Source organism: Mytilus edulis, chromosome 4 (assembly GCF_963676685.1).
Source record: "Mytilus edulis chromosome 4, xbMytEdul2.2, whole genome shotgun sequence".
Classification (NCBI taxonomy): Eukaryota; Metazoa; Mollusca; class Bivalvia; order Mytilida; family Mytilidae; genus Mytilus; species Mytilus edulis.
This window is the reverse complement of record NC_092347.1, coordinates 29,015,791-29,036,237: the sequence shown is the minus strand read 5'-3', so window position 1 is coordinate 29,036,237 and position 20,447 is coordinate 29,015,791. Positions and strand designations below refer to the sequence as shown.

The window sequence follows — 20,447 nt, the reverse complement described above, 5'->3', positions numbered from 1 at the left end:
ATTTTATTGTTTCGTTGTTTCAGATCAAAGGGACCAAGCTGTTAAAAACAATTATCTTTTGTGTTTTTCCTTTAAAATCTTCAATGAATTACTCATACCAAGCTATAAATACATTCAGTATTTACACCAAAGCAATTTAAAACAACAATCATGATTTTCCAATTATTCAACTTGAATTTGAATTAAAATTGAGCGCGAATGAGTAGAGTGCGAACGGACCTTGGGTGCGAACGTGCGAGGTGCGAACCTGCAAGGTGCGAATGTGTATTGGGCGCGAACAGACCTGATACCACAAAATATTAAGTAAATAATCTTTTTGTTACTGTTATCAAAGGTCTAATGAAACTCAGGTAATTTCAAACATTTGTCAAAGAATTCTAGTCAAACCGGCACCTGGTTAAATTGGCACCTGGACAAATCAGCACCTGGTTAAATCGACACCTGATATAGTCAATTCGTCACCCATGTTAAATATATATTTTAACAGTATTTTAAGCAAAAAGAGTAAAAATAAGTAAGGGGTTGCCAGAATTTTTTTCAGTATTTAAGCAAAAAGAGTTAAATACTAACTTTCACATTTTTGGGTGTTCATTGTACATTTTGTATATATTTATTTTTCTCAACTAAATGACATTTTTGGTGTATTTTTAATGATATATATATGAGTAGTCAAAATAATTATTACGTCTGGCAAGGCTTTTTTAATTTTATTCTGGGACACCTTTCTATGACCGCAAGGCTATGTTAATTTTTTTCTGGGACGCCTTCCTAAGAAAGCCTTCCTACGAACTTTGTAGGAAGACGTCACAGAAAAAAAATAAAATAGCCTTGCCAGACGTCATAATTATTTGGACTAATACACGAGATATTGGATATTTTTATGCATTATTTAAACCAGTTGAGCATTTTACAGGATTGTTTGTTTAATGCTTTTTAAACTTTACTGAAGAAAAAAAACCACCTTAAATTTGCTTATTATTTGGCATGAAAGTTTGATTTATTGAAAGGGGCTCATAGTTTTCCATTTTTTTTTAATAATTGTCTAATTGTTAAAACAACAGCTTGGGTAAGGGCTTCGTTGTTTACCTTTATACACAACAACATAATTTCACTTTGGTTTCGTTGTTTACCTAAATACACAACATATTCACTATGTACTTGGTAACAGTTATTAATTAATTGAATAGAAAATATTATAACAAATATTATTGGATGCCGAATTGACGTCAAATAGGTGCCGATTTGACTAGATGCCAATTTAACCAGGTGCCGACTTGACTTGTACGTTTCAATTCCTCTGCGATCGTTTGCGGTATTTTCTTGAGAAAAACCTATTTTCCATCATCAAAGAGAAGAAGAAACTGCTTGAAAATGATTCTGGAACGCTTCATGATTGTTAAAATAAGTTAAATTCACTCAAAAAACAATTTTAAAACTTGCGATGTTTAAACAGGAAGTTTCAAAAGCGCGTGTAAAAAAAGAAATTAACCGGTGAGAGTGGAAATCCGTACATAACAGATATCACTATAGTACGACTTTGAAAGCAAAACAGTTCCATCCTTTTGTAAAACAGTCTTTAATATACCTATCACATTAATGTTTGAAGGGTCTTAAGCTTATTCAAACCATTAAAGTCGGTATGAAACACCAAAACGGAATGAACAATAACCGATTACGTTTTGTAGTTTACAAATTCTAAACTGGTTCCCGTCAAACTACAACACTTTGTCCGAGTGTAGTGGAATACAAGCAGAAACCAGTTAGTTTGTAAACTGGTTCCTGGCTGATTACTACACAATGACCTCTCATGCATAATTAATGATAACACAAGCAGATTCCAGTTTGTATAGAAAATAGTAAATACGAAACCAAGCGCGGTAGGCAGAGAAATGTAATGAAGTTCAGGTCGCCAGTAATGGAACAATGACTGCGTCATTTTCCAAAAAAATTATCGAACACCAAGGTAAATTTAAATAAAAAAGCCCCTTATCAAAAGTCGAAAAGGGAAAATCAAAAGCTCAAACAAATCAAACAAATGGAAAACTACTGCTTATTTAATTTCTTACTTGGTACAAGCATTTCCTAATAAATGGTGTATTAAACCTGGTTTTATAGCTAGCTAAACCTCTCACTTATATGATTGTCAAATGAAATTCACATAAATATAATGTTTGAACAAAGCAAACAGACATAATAGCTAAAATAAATGTCAAAAATAGTGATCTAGCAGCCAACATTGTGTTATATTCTTTATAGCTGTAAAAACAAACAAAATGACTGCATATAGACAAAGCACATAAGCAAAAATAAAAAACAAGAATACAAAAAATGGTCTCAGCACAACACCACATAGGTTGAAGGTATAAGTACCTAGCAACGCCAAAAAGAATATTACCAAAAAAGAACTAGACAGTAAAAGTTTATAATTTACAACAAAGACAAATACAAGAACACTATAGCTCGGAATTAAGATGATAAACAACGTCAGTACATAGAATCTATATTTCAAGACCATCATGCTTTTTTTTAGTGGAGACGGAATATATATCAATAAGGGCTTGGTATCTTCCGATGATTTTTTTTTTATAGAAAAAGGACTAGACGTTCTTTGACACAACACTCGTTCCTAAACTTTCTGCTCAGACACTGGTGACGTTTTATAACAAGCTTTTGGATACAAAATGAGTTTGAAAAGTATATAACCTATATGCAGGTAATATTGGTATATTGCTACTTAGGTAGGAAAATTGATAATTTCAAACTTAAACATGGTAAAATCGTCTCGTTTGTCATAGATTTTGGTACTGAGATGACCGCTTATTTCAAATTTTAGATATTAGGCCTAGGAAGCCCTGCATCTGTCTCTTGTTGCTTAACTATGTAGTTCTGGAGATTATATTAATGAAACCCAATCAGAATGTTTGAATTGTTAATGGAAAGAAATAAACTCATCATAGATACCAGGATTGAAATTTTATATTTACGTCAGATGCACGTTTCGTCTACAAAAGACTCATCAGTGACGCTCCAATAAAAAATTGTTAAAAGGCCAAAAAGTACGAAGTTGAAGAGCATTGAGGACCAAAGATTTCTACAAGTTTTGCCAAATACAGCTAAGGTAATCTATTCCTGAGGTAGAAAAGCCTTAGTATTTCAAAAAAATCAAAATTTTGTTAACAGTATATTTATAATTATGAACATATCAATGATTACTAAAGTCAACACAGAAGTGCTGACTACTGGGCTGCTGATACCCTCGGGAAAATAAATATCCACATCACCAATATATCTGAATGTGAAATTAAATTACCAGGCTTCTTTGATCTTCTGCGTTTTGACAAGTGTCTGAAGGAACTTATATTCATATAAAAATAAGAATTTACATCAAGGAGAGACGCACAGTTCGTACCCATAGGAATGCATAACAACATGTTGAAAATGTATATCTCAAAGATAAAAAAATGTGTTGTCAATAAGAAACTCCAGCATACTGATCACTTATTCTGTGTACCATATGTTACCTTTTTTCACTATGAACAAAGGATGCCAAAGCAATTTATGTATAGCCATTTATGCACCATTTTTATATTGAAAAGCATTGTGGATTATTGTTTTTAGACACATTTGAAATTTCACATGGAGAAATGGTGGTATACAGGGTTGAAAATCCAAAGTTTTGATTGAATTAATTTCTTTTGAAATTTTAGAATCTACATAGGGTTAATACCATTATATACATGAATTAACAGATTCACAATATTTCTAAGGATCTTTTTTTTCACTGGGGACAAATGTTATGTCAAACTTAGGAACAATTCTTTAGTAGAACATGCAGATGGGCCGCAATATACCAAATGTTTGAACGGAATTTTGTAAAGCCTAAGTATCCAATTCAAACAAGACAAGTCCTCGAATTAGCTGTTCAATGTAATATTCATTGAAGCCATGAAGGCAGGACTTATGATTTGCCAAATGATATGCTTTAGTATGTGGGACTATCTGAGTGCCCATTTATTTCTAATCTTTTTACAAGACACCCATAGTAGTAAGATTTACATACAAAGACAATATTATTTGAAGCTTTGCACTCAGGAACAACAACATATGAATCTTGAAGAGATGATAGACATTTCACCGCTTTTTGGTCTATAATATATACTAAAAAATTTAGAAAAATCAACATCATTAGTTATAGAGTTCACCATATGAAGGTGGTGTATACTCATGGCAAGATTCTAGTCCTCTTCTGTGAGCAAAAAGTCTATTTATACCTACTACATGTATATCATTAATCTTTAACCAAGTGATATAAAGGCAAATAGGTGTAATTCGCAAACCAAACCAGATGCTCCGTAAGGCACAGCTTTATAAGACCGCAGAGGTTGAACCCGGAACGGTTGGGGCAAGTATGGACACAACATTCAAGCTGGATTCAGCTCTAAATTTGGATTGTGATTAAATAGTTGACACAGCATAGGTTTCTGACAGAATGAATGTGGTCTAATGAACTTAAAATTTTTGTTTTGCCTTTGAGCAATTCACTATGCTGTTGAATATTAATCCTCTCAAAAAAATGTTTGAAGAAATTTTCTTTTTATTTATGAAATCTGAAATGAGAAAAAATTACCCCCCCCCCCCCCCCAATTTTTTTTTCACATCCCCCTTTCCTTTATTCCAAAACCAATCTCAATTCAAATTTCCAATGGAGTTTGCAACAATAACTACTCGTTTAAATACATCATAAAATATTAAAATGTAAAAAAAGTGCTTGTTATCACTGAATGGTAAAGATTGTTTTAATTTATCAGTTGGTAGTAAAAGTGAATATACATTGTATATTGTATAAAACAATGATTTAAGTTGATTCAACTACTATTCTGGACAAAGAAAGATAACTCCAATTGAAATTTCTTGCTATTGCACAATATTGTGCAATTAGATATTTCTTGCTATTGCGCAATACTGTGCAATTGAAAATACTTGCTATTGCACAATACTGTGCATTTGAAGATTTCTTGCTATTGTGCAATACTGTGCAATTGAAAACTTCTTGCTATTGCACAATACTGTGCAATTGAAGATTTCTTGCTATTGCACAATACTTAATATAATAATTTTGGATTCTGATTTGGACCAACTTGAAAACTGGGCCCATAATCAAAAATCTAAGTACATGTTTAGATTCAGCATATCAAAGAAGCCCAAGAATTCAATTTTTGTTAAAATCAAACTAAGTTTAATTTTGGACCCTTTGGACTTTAATGTAGACCAATTTGAAAACGGGACCAAAAATTAAGAATCTACATACACAATTAGATTCGGCATATCAAAGAACCCCAATTATTCAATTTTTGATGAAATCAAACAAAGTTTAATTTTGGGACCCTTTGGGCCCCTTATTCCTAAACTGTTGGGACCAAAACTCCCAAAATCAATCCCAACCTTCCTTTTATGGTCATTAACCTTGTGTTTAAATTTCATAGATTTCTATGTACTTATACCAAAGTTATGGTGCGAAAACCAAGAAAAATGCTTATTTTTTTGGCCCCTTATTCCTAAACTGTTGGGACCTCAACTCACAAAATCAATACCAACCTTCCTTTTGTGGTCATAAACCTTGTGTTTAAATTTCATTGATTTCTATTTACTTAAACTAAAGTTATGGTGTGAAAACCAAGAAAAATGCTTATTTGGGCCCCTTTTTGGCCCCTAATTCCTAAACTGTTGAAATCAAAACTCCCAAAATCAATCGCAACCTTCCTTTTGTGGTCATAAACCTTGTGTCAAAATTTCATAGATTTTTATTTACTTAAACTAAAGTTACAGTGAGAAAACCAAGAAAATGCTTATTTGGGCCCTTTTTGGCCCCTAATTCCTAAAATGTTGGGACCAAAACTCCCAAAATCAATCCCAACCTTCCTTTTGTGGTCATAAACCTTGTGTTAAAGTTTCATAGATTTCTATTCACTTTTACTAAAGTTAGAATGCAAAAACTAAAAGTATTCGGACGCCGCAGACGACGACGCCAACGTGATACCAATATACGACCAAAATTTTTAATTTTTGCAGTCGTATAAAAACCTCTAGTTCAATAGTCTGAAAAAATTATTAAGAATCATAACCCCGACATAATTCTTCGACTAAGAAGCAACAAGGTTTATAGAGTTCCCTGGAATACCAATACACATTTTTTACAAAACATTTGATTGAACTTTTGTGAATGTTGTTACATGCAGTAAACTTCTGGTTTAGGAATGAGGCAACCATCCATCACAGACCATAAGACATATATGTGAACAATTACAAGCCACCACACGGCCTCTTATAACAATAAATACACATGCCACATGGTAAAGTTATGAAGGCATGGGATGATATAATGTAAAACAATTCAAAAAGAATAAACAAACAGCTTGATTTATAATATAACATTAAAACAGTACTATAAGTTATAGTACAGGATCCCTCACTCACACTATCATTTTGTATGTTCACTGGACTGTTAAATTGGGGTCAAAACTCTTATTTGGTCTTAAACTTTGAAAGATCATATTATAGGGACATGTAATAAGTTTCAAGTTGATTGGACTTCAACTTCATCAAAAACTACCATGATCAAAAACTTTAACCTGTAGCAGGACAGACATATGAACAGACTGACGAATAGACACACAGACTGAAAAAAATAATGCCCCTAGGTCACTATGGTGGGGCATAAATAAAATTTTGGAAGAACCACCACTAGATTCAGGTTGGGACAGCATCATAATCATATTCATAAATGTTCAACCCTTTGCTATAAACCTGGGTCAGTTGTGTGTCTACACAACATGAAATCAAACTGTAAAAGTAAGTTTATATACCTTGATTCATTAGATCTGTATGAGACACAAAAGTATATAAAATAGGCAAGATAGACAAATTAATGACCTAAAAGTAACCAAACTTGCCAAAAACTAGTTACAGAAATGTATATAAGGAAATGCAAGATTTAAAAAAAAGTCATTTTTTCCATCATTTATTTCCATAAACACAACTGACAAATAGTTTTAAAGGAGTAGGGGCATTAAGGCCTGGTTTCGGCCCAAGAAAATAAAATTTTCAATCGAAAATATACTTAAAAATTTGACGAAAAACAAAGAAAATCACGAAATTTTACAAATTATGCAAACTAAGTCATGATTTGTTGCCATGGTAACTTGTTCGACGTCCAAAATTGTTTTGTTTTTCTGAATACCTTGTATCTTAGATATTGTACAGTAATTTAAAAATATGTATAATAACTTTTTAATTTACAGTAATTTTTGGGCCAAATAAGGGCCTTATTGCCCCTACTCCTTTAGTCATATAAATACATGTGATATTATTATCAAAAGGTTATATAAACACTGCTTTCTCACTTTAAAATTGTGATTTTAACAAAAAAAAGTTGTACTATCAACCAAAGTTTTGGCATCAGAAATATTTTTTGATTTTCATTTCTACCAAGGATGGTTTTAGCAGATGTTCTTATTTCGTCTTTCTTTTATTTCACAATGATGGAGTGAGATAACACATGTGACTACTGTCCCAGTCTATTGTTTAACTCAGCTATAGTTTTCTGAAGAAGGGAAATCTGATCATGCCACTGCCGACTACTTTGTTGTGCAGCCTTAACTTGTTTCTTAAGTCTTGTCAACTGTGCTTGGTTCTTTTTCTACAAATAAAATATAACAAAATGTTTTACAGCAAATGAAACAGAACATCCGTACAAATCAATATTTTTTATTTGAGAAATAACTCATATTAAATTATAAAAAAAACTGTTTACAGCGCCCTTTAATATTTCAGGAACTATATCACTAAAAGAGACCCCAAAAAGTATATCCAACCAAATTTATCTAAGATTTACTTTGACTGAGAAATTTCGAACATTGATTTCTTGGTAAAAATGTATTAATGTAAAAATGTATGTAACATAGCATTTTATAAGTGTGGAAGCATGGACTACTGGGCCCCAATGGGAACTACTGGATTCATTATTATTCTTAGGATACCAGTTTTCATGCATTTTGTGGGTAAAGGTGAACCAAGAAATTAATTATTCAATGAATGACAAATTTCCTATAGGATTCTATGGAAACTTTGATAATGCAAAGAAATTATATGTCCACGAAAATGCAAGTTTTCCTTAATCAATGAAAATTGGTACCCACAAAAATACCTGAATCCACAGTAACAGTCCTCCTACAGAAGTATCTACTCAGTGACATTTCAACCTGTCACCTGTAATATGTCCATACCAGGTTAGGGACCTTGTTGTGATAGTTTGTTGGTATGTAAGTATTATTTGTCATAATTAAGAATTGGATAACAATTTGGTAGTCGTTTTTAAAACTCACAAATAGTCTTGACTTGGGACTTGGCTTGACATATAGCATTGACAATTATGTTTTGCACAAAACCTTTGTTGACCTTTTTATGTATTTTCTGGTTTTATTGTGTTGCTGAGTTACAGTCTTAATGATCTCACATCTCTTTTTATTTATATGCAAAATGAATCAAAATAAATTATAACTATATTAGCAGCGCACTTTGCTTTGACAGAAAACTTACATGAAGAACATTTAAAGAAACCTGTGCTTGACTTTGCTTTTCTTTCTCTGTTTGAATCTTGATATGAAATATAAAGTGCAACATCAATACACATTAAAACATTGACAGCTTAAGGTGGCTCGGGACTATTCGACTGCGCATAGTTTCACGCATGAATTACAAAATATTTGTTGTAAATTAGATATATTTTTTTAAAATATTTTGATTGATTAGAAATGTTAAATCATTGTAGTTATGTGATTATAGAATATTTTCGTTATTATTCGTATTTGTAAAAGGGTCAAAATGACATTTCACCCATTTTCACCATTTTCCCGCCAAAATTTGGATTTTAAGGCAAAATATTTTTTTTTCCTTATCGGTGACCTATGTTTTTTATTTGCGCATTCTTTGAAGCTATATTTTAGCTTTTTATATTACAGTTTTGGACCAATTGTCATAGAACGTTTTTTTTATATTCCGATAAAAATATGTCAACACCTCTATTTTCCCTATCATTTCATTGAAAAATGGTCCCTTTAACATACCTGTTTAAACGTAAAATTTTAAGCTTAAATGGTCCGTGACCCCCTATTTTTTTCAACCAATTTGATTCACTTTTTGTAAAAAATAAAATAACAAAAAATACGGCAAGTCTGATAGAAACTTCGAATAGTCCCGAGCCACCTTAAATCATAAATATTTGCGCAAATTAGTATTTATAACATTCATTTAAGTTTTCCTGCCAATAAATATTTTGCAGTCTGTGTAGCATCTTCTTGGGCAAAAAAGTATGAACATAACTTTTGAGTTTATAACAATGTGCATTATTCTACATAAATAACTCTGTATACTCATAGGACTTTAAATTGATCCTATTATTATATGTAATGGAAATGATTCCATCGACCTTTCAGAAAGAAAGAAGTGAATATATATATTCATATAGAGTATTGCATTTCCTTTTTTTATATACTTTTATGTCAAAATTTACTTCTTTTTAATAATACCTAGGCCAAAACTGCTGATTGGTTGGCATCACATAAAACATTAAAAGTGTTGGCTACTAAATGTCTACTGTTAATTGCATGCATTTATTATTGCGATTTTGTCAATTTAGTATAAAATGCTATTTTAATTTTTGTGATATTGAGAAAAATCCTGTTTAATTGATATGCAAAATTTCAAAATGAGTGTTCAAATTCTTGGGATTATTACCCTGTCACATTTTTTACAACAAAAAATTACAATGAAAAAACATTACAATAATTTCTGAATAACAGTATATTCTTACCTTCTCTTTTGTTTCCTGAAGTATAAGTTTTAACTGTTCTACCTCATTTTGAACTGTCAAAATGTGTTCTTTTATTTTGTTTTCTATTTGACCAGATAGTAACCTCTCTGTATCACATTTGTTCCTCTCCCTTTTTTCACCTACAGATAAATTATAAATATTTCGTAAGTTCCTGAAAAAGCAACTCAATCATTTCATCAAATGAAATTTTATTTGAAAGATATACAATAAAAATAGACATCTGTTTTCTTGTGGTTGTTTTTATCTCTTGGTCAGCCAACAACACACCAAAATGAAAGTTCTTTTGAAAACTTAAAAAAAAACATCATTAAAAGGTGTGTTTAAATTCATTGTTTGTAATTTTCTGATTTATATATTTCATGTACACCAAATCTCTATGATAGCGGAAATAAAGTTTTATATATTATACATATATATATATATATTGGTAAACATACCATATATTTTTATTTTTACAGTCTTTGATTAATTGTTTGAACTTCCTGCTTACCGAAAACATTTTTTACTCATGATAGCTAAGTTTTCAGGCATATCAAAATCCTTCAATGTATACCCAATAATAATTTCCACTTACATTCAGTTTGTAGTTTCTTAATTTCTTCTTTGATTTGCAGGAGTTCTTTGTGTACCTCAAGGTTATCTTCAAACTCTGCCACCACTTGTTTATGTCGTGTTATCCTTTCTTTGTACTTGGTATATTGTCTGTAATTAATATTATTCTCCATGCAGTTTAATATCATAGTAGTAGAAGAAAGCACATTGATATTTATAAATTTTTCATATAGTATACTATAACAAGTGAAACTGTGAGCTACTGCTCACTGATGCTACCCCTGCCCTAATATTTGACGGTAAAAAGGAAGTTGTTGAATGATGAATCTGAAAATGCATCACACAGTATAGCTGACTTATATAAACCCTAAAAAAAAATTTAAATCCTTGAAATGTTTTGTTTCCTTTTAAAGCCTGGGTCTATTTTTGTTTAAAGCGGGGGTATAATTAGATCTATGATACAGAGTGGTATGGTATATACTATGGTTAAATATCATTTAGGTTACAAAAATAACTTCACATACTAGCTGCTATGCTTTTCCATGCATTGTTACTACAACAACTTTTTTATAGTATGAGATTTATGAATTGTAAAATATTTTGAAAAATAAATAGTATTTACCATACCACTCTGTATCACAGATCTAATAATATCCCCGCTTTAAACAAAAATAGACCTGGGCTTTAAAAGAAATATGTCTATGAAGTTTTGTGTTTGTTACAAATTTAAAATTTCAGGCAGCTGAACATGACTTTGTGATAACAGAAACATGTTTGAATATGCTGAACAATTCCTTGCTTCTCATAGTAGTTATTTCTGAGTAAAAGCATACTGGTACTTGAAATCTTATTGATCAATAACATACAAAATAAAAAATACCTACGCAAAATGTTTTTATTTATTTTGATGTACTAGAGAGTACCAAAAATATTAGATATATAACATTGATTAAACTATTCAAAACAGAACCAAGTGTTACACCTGTTTATAAAAGGTCTCAATAATACATGGTGTATCAAATTAAGTATTGTGTATCAATTTTCGTGGATTAAGGAAAAGTTGCTTTTTCATGGATATTTGATTTCGTGGTTTTGGGAATCTCTACATATAAAGCCTATAGAAAATTTGAATTTGTGATTCGCCTCTATCCACAAAACCCAATCCAAATTGGTATCCAATGAATAGTAATGATTCCACAGTATATGATAAACTATGAGATATTTCCACGTCATACTGTTTGTGTATTGGGTTCTACTTATTTGCCATAATCTGGTTTTTTTCTGCGTCTCTCGGTTTCTTCTTCATATATTAAGAGGAATTATTCGTGACATACAAAAATACTACACCCTCAATGTTTTTACCTATTATTTTCTTCTATATCTCCTTTTAAATCTTTAATACAATTTCTTTCTTTTTCAGATTCTATAACTAACTGTATAATTTCTGGAAAAAAATAAATCTAATCACAATTTTCTGATCATAATGAATGAAAAGATAAAATTATTCAAATGAAATAAGGCAGTTACCCTAAAAAGCATCATCAGTTTTAGTGTAAACTCCCTCGTTTTTTTTTTTTGGGGGGGGGGGAGTGGGATTTTAAGAGCAAAATATCAACATATCTATAACATTATCATTTTCAAGAAATTTGCAATACATGCAGTTTATCTTTGTCATTTGAACTCTGGTGGATAGTTGTCACATTGGCAATCAAACCATATGTCTATTTTTTTATTTTTCTGAATGAGAAAAATTTGAATGATAACAAATTCTGTTTGACAGGGGATACTACTTTGCTTTAAATACTGCTCCCTAATTATGTCTTAATTGTTACTGTAGATGCATTATTATTCGTTGGATACCAATTTTCGTGGATTTCGTGGGTACAAGTGAACCACAAAATTAAATATTCAATGAATAGCAAGTTTTCTATAGGCTTGTATGCAGAATTTGGCAAAATCACGAAAATAAATATCCACGAACATGCAAGTTTTCCTAAATCAATGAAAAGTGGTACCCCAAAAAAAATAAATGAATCCACAGTATATGCAATACAAACCACTATCAAATTCTTTACATTTCTTGGTACAAGTTCTCTTTTGCTCCTCTATAACATAAATCTTATGTGTCACACTAGTCAGTTCCTGGGTTACCTCCTCTTTCTTCTCTGTAACTATATAGTTATATAATGGTAAAACCAAGAACTAAAACTATCTATGTAGGCATTCAAAATATATCAATAGCAGAAAGATGTTAACATACATTTTTATCAAAAATTAAACAAACAAAATAACACACAGAGATATGTCCAGCCTGTATGTTATTTTGATGAAGTAATGCAAATGTTGAAATATGAATTGAAAATGTGAACTATACAAAACTTCCAAAGACAATTATGCATGATTAAAGGTAAGAGGCCTACTCTATAGATACAATGTATAAAGATAATACTGTGCTTTTACATCTGTAAAACAATGGCACATCAAAATCTTGCCTGCAGGACTTTGTTGAGGCTATACAAAAATAGAGATCTCAAAAAAATTGCAATATATTAAATTTTATTGTTGAAAGGTTATATCAAGTTGAAATATTAATGGTTGAAGCCCTAATAAACATGTCAACTTCAAAAAATATTTCTTTCTTTGATATAAAATACATTATTTAATCTGAATTAAAAAAATTGCAAATGTGCATCAGAGTATATATAGATTTTGAATCTAGTTTTGACTATAATCATTTCAGTTTTAATCTAACTTATGTTCTTCAATTTCTGAACTTAATTCTTTACCCATATCAATGTTATTTTAAAAATGAATAATGAAACATAACAAACAAATTTAAACAGTAAATAATCTATATAAACATTCACATAAGAATCATTAGTCATAAATATTACAAATTTAATAAATTATGTTATATTCAAACAAGACAAAATGCAAGAGGTATTGAATTTTCTTGTTGTGTTGCAGAATTATAGAACAACTAAGGAGGAAGGTTCGCATGCTCACAAAAACACTTTTCACACATTCTGTATGTGTCTGTCCCAAGTCCCAAGCCTGTGATTTGGTTGTTGTGGTTTGTTGGTGTATATCATATTTGTTTATCGTTTATTGTTCTGAACATAAATCAGGCAGTTTGTAATTCTTGTTTGAATTATTTCACATTCGTCATTTTGAGGTCTTTACTACGTAGTATAGTTTTTACTCAATTTTGATAGGCAGTACAGTGACTTTATATAGCTGCTAAAATTTTACGTCAGTAGGTCTCTGATTAAGGATTATCTTATTGGCAATCAACCCATAGCTTATAATTTTTATATCCAACAACTTGAATGTGGAAATTTTTCAATAAGTGACCAGACAACAAAATAATTTGTAAGTGAGTATAGTGCATGAGTGAATTTTCAGTGTTGTTCAGTCCAGAGTTGAATATTTTTTTATGTATCAATTTTTGGATTAGTTATTCTTTACACAACATAGATATTTATTGTAAATATTTAAAAGAAGAAAATGCAAGAAAAATACATTTTTTTTGCTTTCATTCTTGTTTTGATGCAACTTTGTTGACAATGTATTGAAATATTGATTTATATTTTACTGGAAATCACTGTATTTATTTTTCATTGAAAAACGATGAAATTGTGTGCTGAACTATTGTTTTCATGGTAAATGTATAAACAACAAGAAACATTGTGAACAAGAAACATTGTAAACAAGAAACATTATGATTACATTATATCTGTATACCTTCTTTAAATTTTCCCTGAAAACAAAAACAAAACAAAAGATATTGCTATTTGGTTTTATCTAAAAAAAACAAAAAAATGAATTTTAAATTTGATTTAAAATGTAAACATTCTCTACAAGGCTTTTTACCTGCAAAGTCTTCAGTAACATTTGTTGCTTCTGTATTTCACTGCTTTGGCCTTTTTGCATTTCAACCACTTCATTAAAGGCCTGTGGAAGACCCATTACACTATCTATTGCACTATCCACCATTTCACCTTCTAAATCAACACTTGTACTTTTACTGTAATCTGAAATCAGATATTCATTTTTATTAGGCCAACTAAAAAAGTATGTGTGTTTATTGTCACATGCTGAAAAAATTAGGGTGGGTTCAGGTAAGTGGTTTTTTTTTTATTGAGTCTATGGGAGCAACATTGTGACATTATGGCCAAACAAAATTTAGGGTAGGGGATAAAAATTAGGGTAAGTAGGGGTACAGTAAACACACATACTTTTTTATTTGGCATTATGAGTTCTGTTTCCCCCCCCCCCCCCCCCAAGGACCTAAAATCTGGAGCTTAAAATTTCTATGCAAAATAGACTTGGATTTGTACAAACAATGAAATTACAGTACAAATATACCTATGTACAGTGTACAATGTACTAGTATTCTGAAATGGCAAATTGTGAAATAAACAATGACAAGCTTTTCAATTATATTTTGCTTACCGCAAGTGGGTAGAAATTCTGTTTTCACAAATGTTTCTGTATGAGTAGAACTGTCAGAATTTAGCACTGGGATATGCATTTTGAAGTGTTCATTACTAGGCTTGACAATGCTGCCCATGTTTGGTATCTGCCTTGTGAAGTGTTCATTATGTTCTGAAGGGTTACACACTGTTTCTTCAGATTCATTCATGGAAGACTGTAGTGTCACCTTAGAATGTTTTTTGTTTTGCACTAAAATAAGATGTGAAAAAATCAATTTAATTGTGATTTTCTAGAGTTCTTAAATTTTTCATGTTATACAAAAGAATCACTCTCACACACACACACACACACACACACATACATTTACAAAGACATTTAAAATGATGTATCCAGCTTAAAATTTACTTAGTTTAATCTGATAAACAAACAATAAATAGAATGAACTTACAATGTAATTTCCCTTAATCTTATATATAACTTTTTATGGTTTATATAATTACCAGTAATGGTAAACACGGTAACCTGTCATAAATTAAACAATCAATTTCAAAACTCTAAAATACTAGTTCCATTAACATGTTTCTATTTATACAATTGCTTATGCCATATCATGATAATGGATACAAATTTAATAGATTGTGCAAAAGTCTATGCTACTGGGATTTTATAAAATATACAGGTACAGTTAATATGAAAACCACAATTCATTTAAAAATATGCATTTCATTAAGTAAAAATAAATATTATATACCTTCTTAGAATTTGAAGTATATAAAATCATTATAAAACCAATGTGGACCCTATCAAAACAATATTCCATTTTAATACAAGTATCAATTCAGAATAAATTATAAATAAAACCTATGGAATAATTGAAATACCTACTGTGTTGAGATGTAGGACTGACCACTGGGATTTGTCTAGGACTAACTATAGGAACAAATTGTGGTCTGTTTGTGGTTTGTATTCTAATCTGTGGCTCAACATGCTTTACTATAGGACTAATCTGTATCTCTCTTCTTAACTTTGGAGGGCTACAATGTAGAAACTCTTTACACTATCCAGCTTTCAGTGAAAGAAAAAACAAAATTGTCCTTCATCATAACCTTTTAGCTAAAATGGCTGAATTTACACCACAAGTTTTACTCTGAGAAAAGACAAACTTGTGCACCTGGAATAGTTTTAAGGCATGACAGGATCTAGATAATTAAGTGTTAAATGCATTTTATGCTTCAGAAAATTATAAACTTTTTTAGATTTTTCTAATAATTTTTTCATTCCTGCAGTAGGTGCCAAAATAAACTAAGTTAGGAAACAAATGGGACAAGGTTTGAGAAGTTCCCATCATATAAAAAAAATGGTGATTTTAACTGTGTACACATGTAACTAAGTCATATGAATGGGCTGTATCAAATGAAACTCATGTGTTTTTTTTACTTTTCTATCTTATGCAGACTGGGAACAAGAGGCTCTCAAGAGCCTGAATCGCTCACCTTAATCTTTTTGGTTAAATCTCTCATCAATGATTATTTTGGCTTTTCAATTTATTTAAATGTTCTTTGAATCGTCCTATTTTCTTCAAAAGCAAAAAAAAAATCATTTTCTCCTATGTTCTATTTTAGCCATAGGAGCTATGTTTCTGACATACAAGGAAATGAAATATAAAATGTATACTAGATACTATGAAACTCATTTAGCCTAAGTTTGGCTGAAATTGATACAGCAGTTTCAAAGGAGAAGATTTTTTAAAGTAAGTCAACATGATGAACAAATTGTGAAAAAAGTCTTTAAAGGGCAATAACTCCTTAAGGGGTCAATTGACAATTTTGGTCAAATTGACTTATTTGTAGATCTTACTTTGCTTAACATTTTTGCTATTAACAGTTTATCTGTATCTATAATAATATTCAAGATAATAACCAAAAACTGCAAAATTTCTTTAAAATCATCAATTCAGGGGCATTATACCTGAAAAACCAGTTACCCAAATCGGCTGAAAATTTCAGGACAGGTAGACCTTGACCTAATAAATACTTTAACTTCTTGTCTTATTTGCTCTAAATGCTGGAGATTTTGAGATATAAGCCAAAAACTGCATTTTACCCTGTGTTCTATTTTTAGCCATGACGGCCATGTTTTTTGACGAAATAAAAAATAAAGCACAAACTTTATTTTATACACCCTGCTGATCATTCAGTTGAAGTTTGGTTGAATTTGGTTTAGTAGTTTTAGAGGAGAAGATTTTTTAAAGTTAGCAAATATGATGAACAAATTGTGAAAAATTGTCATTAAAGGACAATAACCCCTTAAGGGGTCAATTGACAATTTTGGTCATATTAACTTATTTGTAGATCTTACTTTGCTGATCATTTTTGCTGTTTACAGTTTATCTTTATCTATAATAATATTCAAGATAATGACCAAAAACTGCAAAATTTCCTTAAAATTACCAATTAAGTGGCAGCAACCCAACAATGGTTTGTTTGATTCATCTGAAAATTTCAGGGCTGATAGATCTTGACCTAATGAACATTTTTACCTCATGTCAGATTTGCTCTAAATGCTTTCGTTTTTGAGATACATGTATAAGCCAAAAACTGCATTTGACCCCTATGTTCTATTTTAAGTAACGGCGGCCATGTTTTTTGACGGATCAAAAATCGAAGCACACACTTTGTGCAGGATAATCTAAGGAACAATCATGCTAAGTTTCATTCAAATCCATTCAGTAGTTTCAGAGGAGAAGATGTTTGAAAAATTGTTAACGACGACGACGACGACGACGACGGACGCCAAGTGATGAGAAAAGCTCACATGGCCTTTTAGGCCAGGTGAGCTAAAAAATGCACAACAAATTCCAGGTTAAGTTTTTTAATTTTCTGAAACATAAAATTGAGAATGGAAATGGGGAATGTGTCAAAAAAAAAACAACCCGACCAAAGAACAGACAACAGCTTTTATATATCTGGGTCCTGTCATGCCTTAAAACTTTCCTAGATCTATGCATCAGTTTGTCTGTAATAATAGTAGATTCTGTGGTGTAAAACAGTCATATTTTCAATTCCTTTTGGAAAAAAAAACAATAACATATACATGATATATATATATATTAAAGTTAAACTTTATTTAGCATGTCTAATTTTTCTATATCTTTTGTTTCTTTTTTTTTGTATTCTTTTTTTTTGGAAGCACATCCTACATGTACAGTAAAAGACCTACAATCATGATACAAGTTACATTGTAAGTACAAAGGAGATACTTCAATAGGCTATTTGCCAATTCCTGTTATTGACCCTGTAATAATTAGAGATCTGTTTTTTAGTTGTCTCCCTTAAGTTGGACATTAAATTTATTATTTACAATGGAGAGCTAGCAGAAAGAGCAAAATTACCTATGTGTAGTTTTGATAAAACTATATACATTTGATAACAGAATAGTTAGGGGTAGAATATGGGGATGAGAGCAGATTCTGTGATCATACTCCTAAATCCCTCTACTGTACTGCATGATACTATTTGTTGTGGCAGATAGTTCCAATTTATAATTGTTCGTGGATAAAATGAATATTTATAAAGTTCTTTAGATGTTTTTATTTGCCTAAATGAATGTGGATTGCTATGTCTGGTTTTATTGTAGTGGGATCAAAAGGTTGTGTGTAGGGACTGCAACAATTTCATGAATGATTTTGTAAAAGAAAACAAGTCTGTATCGTAAACGAGTAATTTCGTGGGTACCAATTTAAAATGATTTAGGTCTGTCATCATTTCAGTAACTGAGCTGGTGTTATGGAAGCGGTTGCATGAGAAGCGTGCTGCTCTTCTCTGATCTTTTTCGATTTGTGAAATTTGCTGTTTTTGATGTGGATCCCAGATTGTTGAGCAGTACTCTAATTTTGGTCGGACAAGAGCTTTAAATAATAGAAGAATGCTAAGCGGGAACGATTTAGATATGGTATACATTAGCATGTAAAATAAAATATATAGCCTAACAGGACGCAATTACGACTGAACACAATTACGAACGATTTTCAATGTTTGCCCTCTGAGATCATATTTATTTATATTTATCAATAAATGTTTTTATAAATAAAAACCCTATTAAAATTCCCTTGTTTTCATGATATTACAATTTATGTGCACTTGGTGAATGTTGATGACAATGACAAAATCAATCTGAAAATATTATAAGAACGGCAATTTGGCCTGCAAGTTATATAAAAAAAAACATAAAGGTAAGTGCATATTGCCTTTTATCTTGCCCAAAATAACCCCACAATTGACGTTTTTTAGACTCTTGTGACCCTATTTATGGTCAAATGAAAATATTTTTATTTTATCGAAAAGTCCAGAAAACCCCGAAAAAATGTTGACCTTTATAAAAAAAAGTTCATAGATGAATGATAAGTACACCACCGAAATGGATAAACTTGAATTTAGTGCTCCTTCAAAGGAGGAACTTACACAAAAACCAAAAAAAATCAGAAATCTTTCTTTATACATGACCGACATTTCGTCTGCAACCACTGCTGAAGTAATTGAAGTAAAAAACAAACTTGTGCATCTTATTTTCCTATGAAAATGTGTACGAGATAAAGATTATTGTACATGTATGCTTTATCAATCTAGACTTTTGTCATTGATTTCTTCTGCAAGATATATCAATAAAGTGCTGTTCGGAATTGCGTCCATATGTGGCTCTCTTGACCCGTAAAACGAGGTCACGCAAATCGTACTAAAGTATCCAAACGTGAATAAGAAATTATGTGGGATATGATGCAAAATGGAAAGCCTTCATACATCATTAATTCTATGGTATAAACAATTCAAGTAAAGTTGTCTACATAAAAAAATATTAATCACACTTCAAAAATCGTTTGTAATTGTGTCCGGTGAGGCTACCTTGTGAAATGTGTTTCCATGTAAACGTTGCAAAATTGTCAAAAATTGTTGTGAAAGTTTCTGGTCGGATTTTCTACCGGAAATTCTATTGAAGGTATATTCTTAAAACAAATTTGGAGAACTTATGTTTGAATTCCGGGAATTTGTTTTCATTGCTATACCATAGTTTAAAGCCCATTAGTGGCAAGGGTTTGGTAAAATTCCTCCCCTTGTTTATTTCGATCTCCTGTCAAATCGTGTAATTTCGCTGCCTCCATGAATGCCCGGCAATTGTACTATAATATAAGACTTCTGATGTTTATATCATTTACATTCGACGTTCAAGTTTATCGGATTTCTATTTCATAAACCGTTCAACATTTATAGTAAAAACAAAATCCAATAAAACGTTGAATGTAAATGATATGAACCTTAGAAGTCTTATATTATAGGACTACCATTTAGTTCTTTATCCTAACTAAATGTTTTGTGGTGTGTATTACAAAAATAAAGGCGGTGCCTTAAAAACACCGAAATGCCGTAACAATCCTACAATACTGGGCTGTTTACAGAATAAGAGAGAGATTTAAAGCTATCCTTTTCTCACATATTTGTTAGATATATGTTGAAAATATATCCAAATGTTGAGTACGTATATCCATCCCCTCTTTTTCAATTCATTAAACAGACAG

At 31.0% G+C, this 20,447-nt stretch overlaps 1 protein-coding gene across 1 annotated transcript; it reads right to left on the bottom strand.

Moving 5' to 3' along the window:
* Positions 1-7,391: 7,391 nt before the first annotated feature.
* Positions 7,392-19,891, bottom strand: LOC139519357 (coiled-coil domain-containing protein 122-like). Its single transcript, XM_071311362.1, has 11 exons — positions 19,777-19,891; positions 15,764-15,912; positions 14,897-15,127; positions 14,315-14,475; positions 14,186-14,201; positions 12,499-12,612; positions 11,804-11,885; positions 10,464-10,591; positions 9,869-10,008; positions 8,596-8,652; positions 7,392-7,696 (listed from the first exon to the last, which is right to left on the bottom strand). The coding sequence occupies exons 1-11, from the start codon at positions 19,794-19,796 to the stop codon at positions 7,562-7,564; spliced, it is 1,233 nt and encodes a 410-aa protein (XP_071167463.1). The 5' UTR covers positions 19,797-19,891; the 3' UTR covers positions 7,392-7,561.
* Between the last annotated feature and the right edge of the window lie 556 nt (positions 19,892-20,447).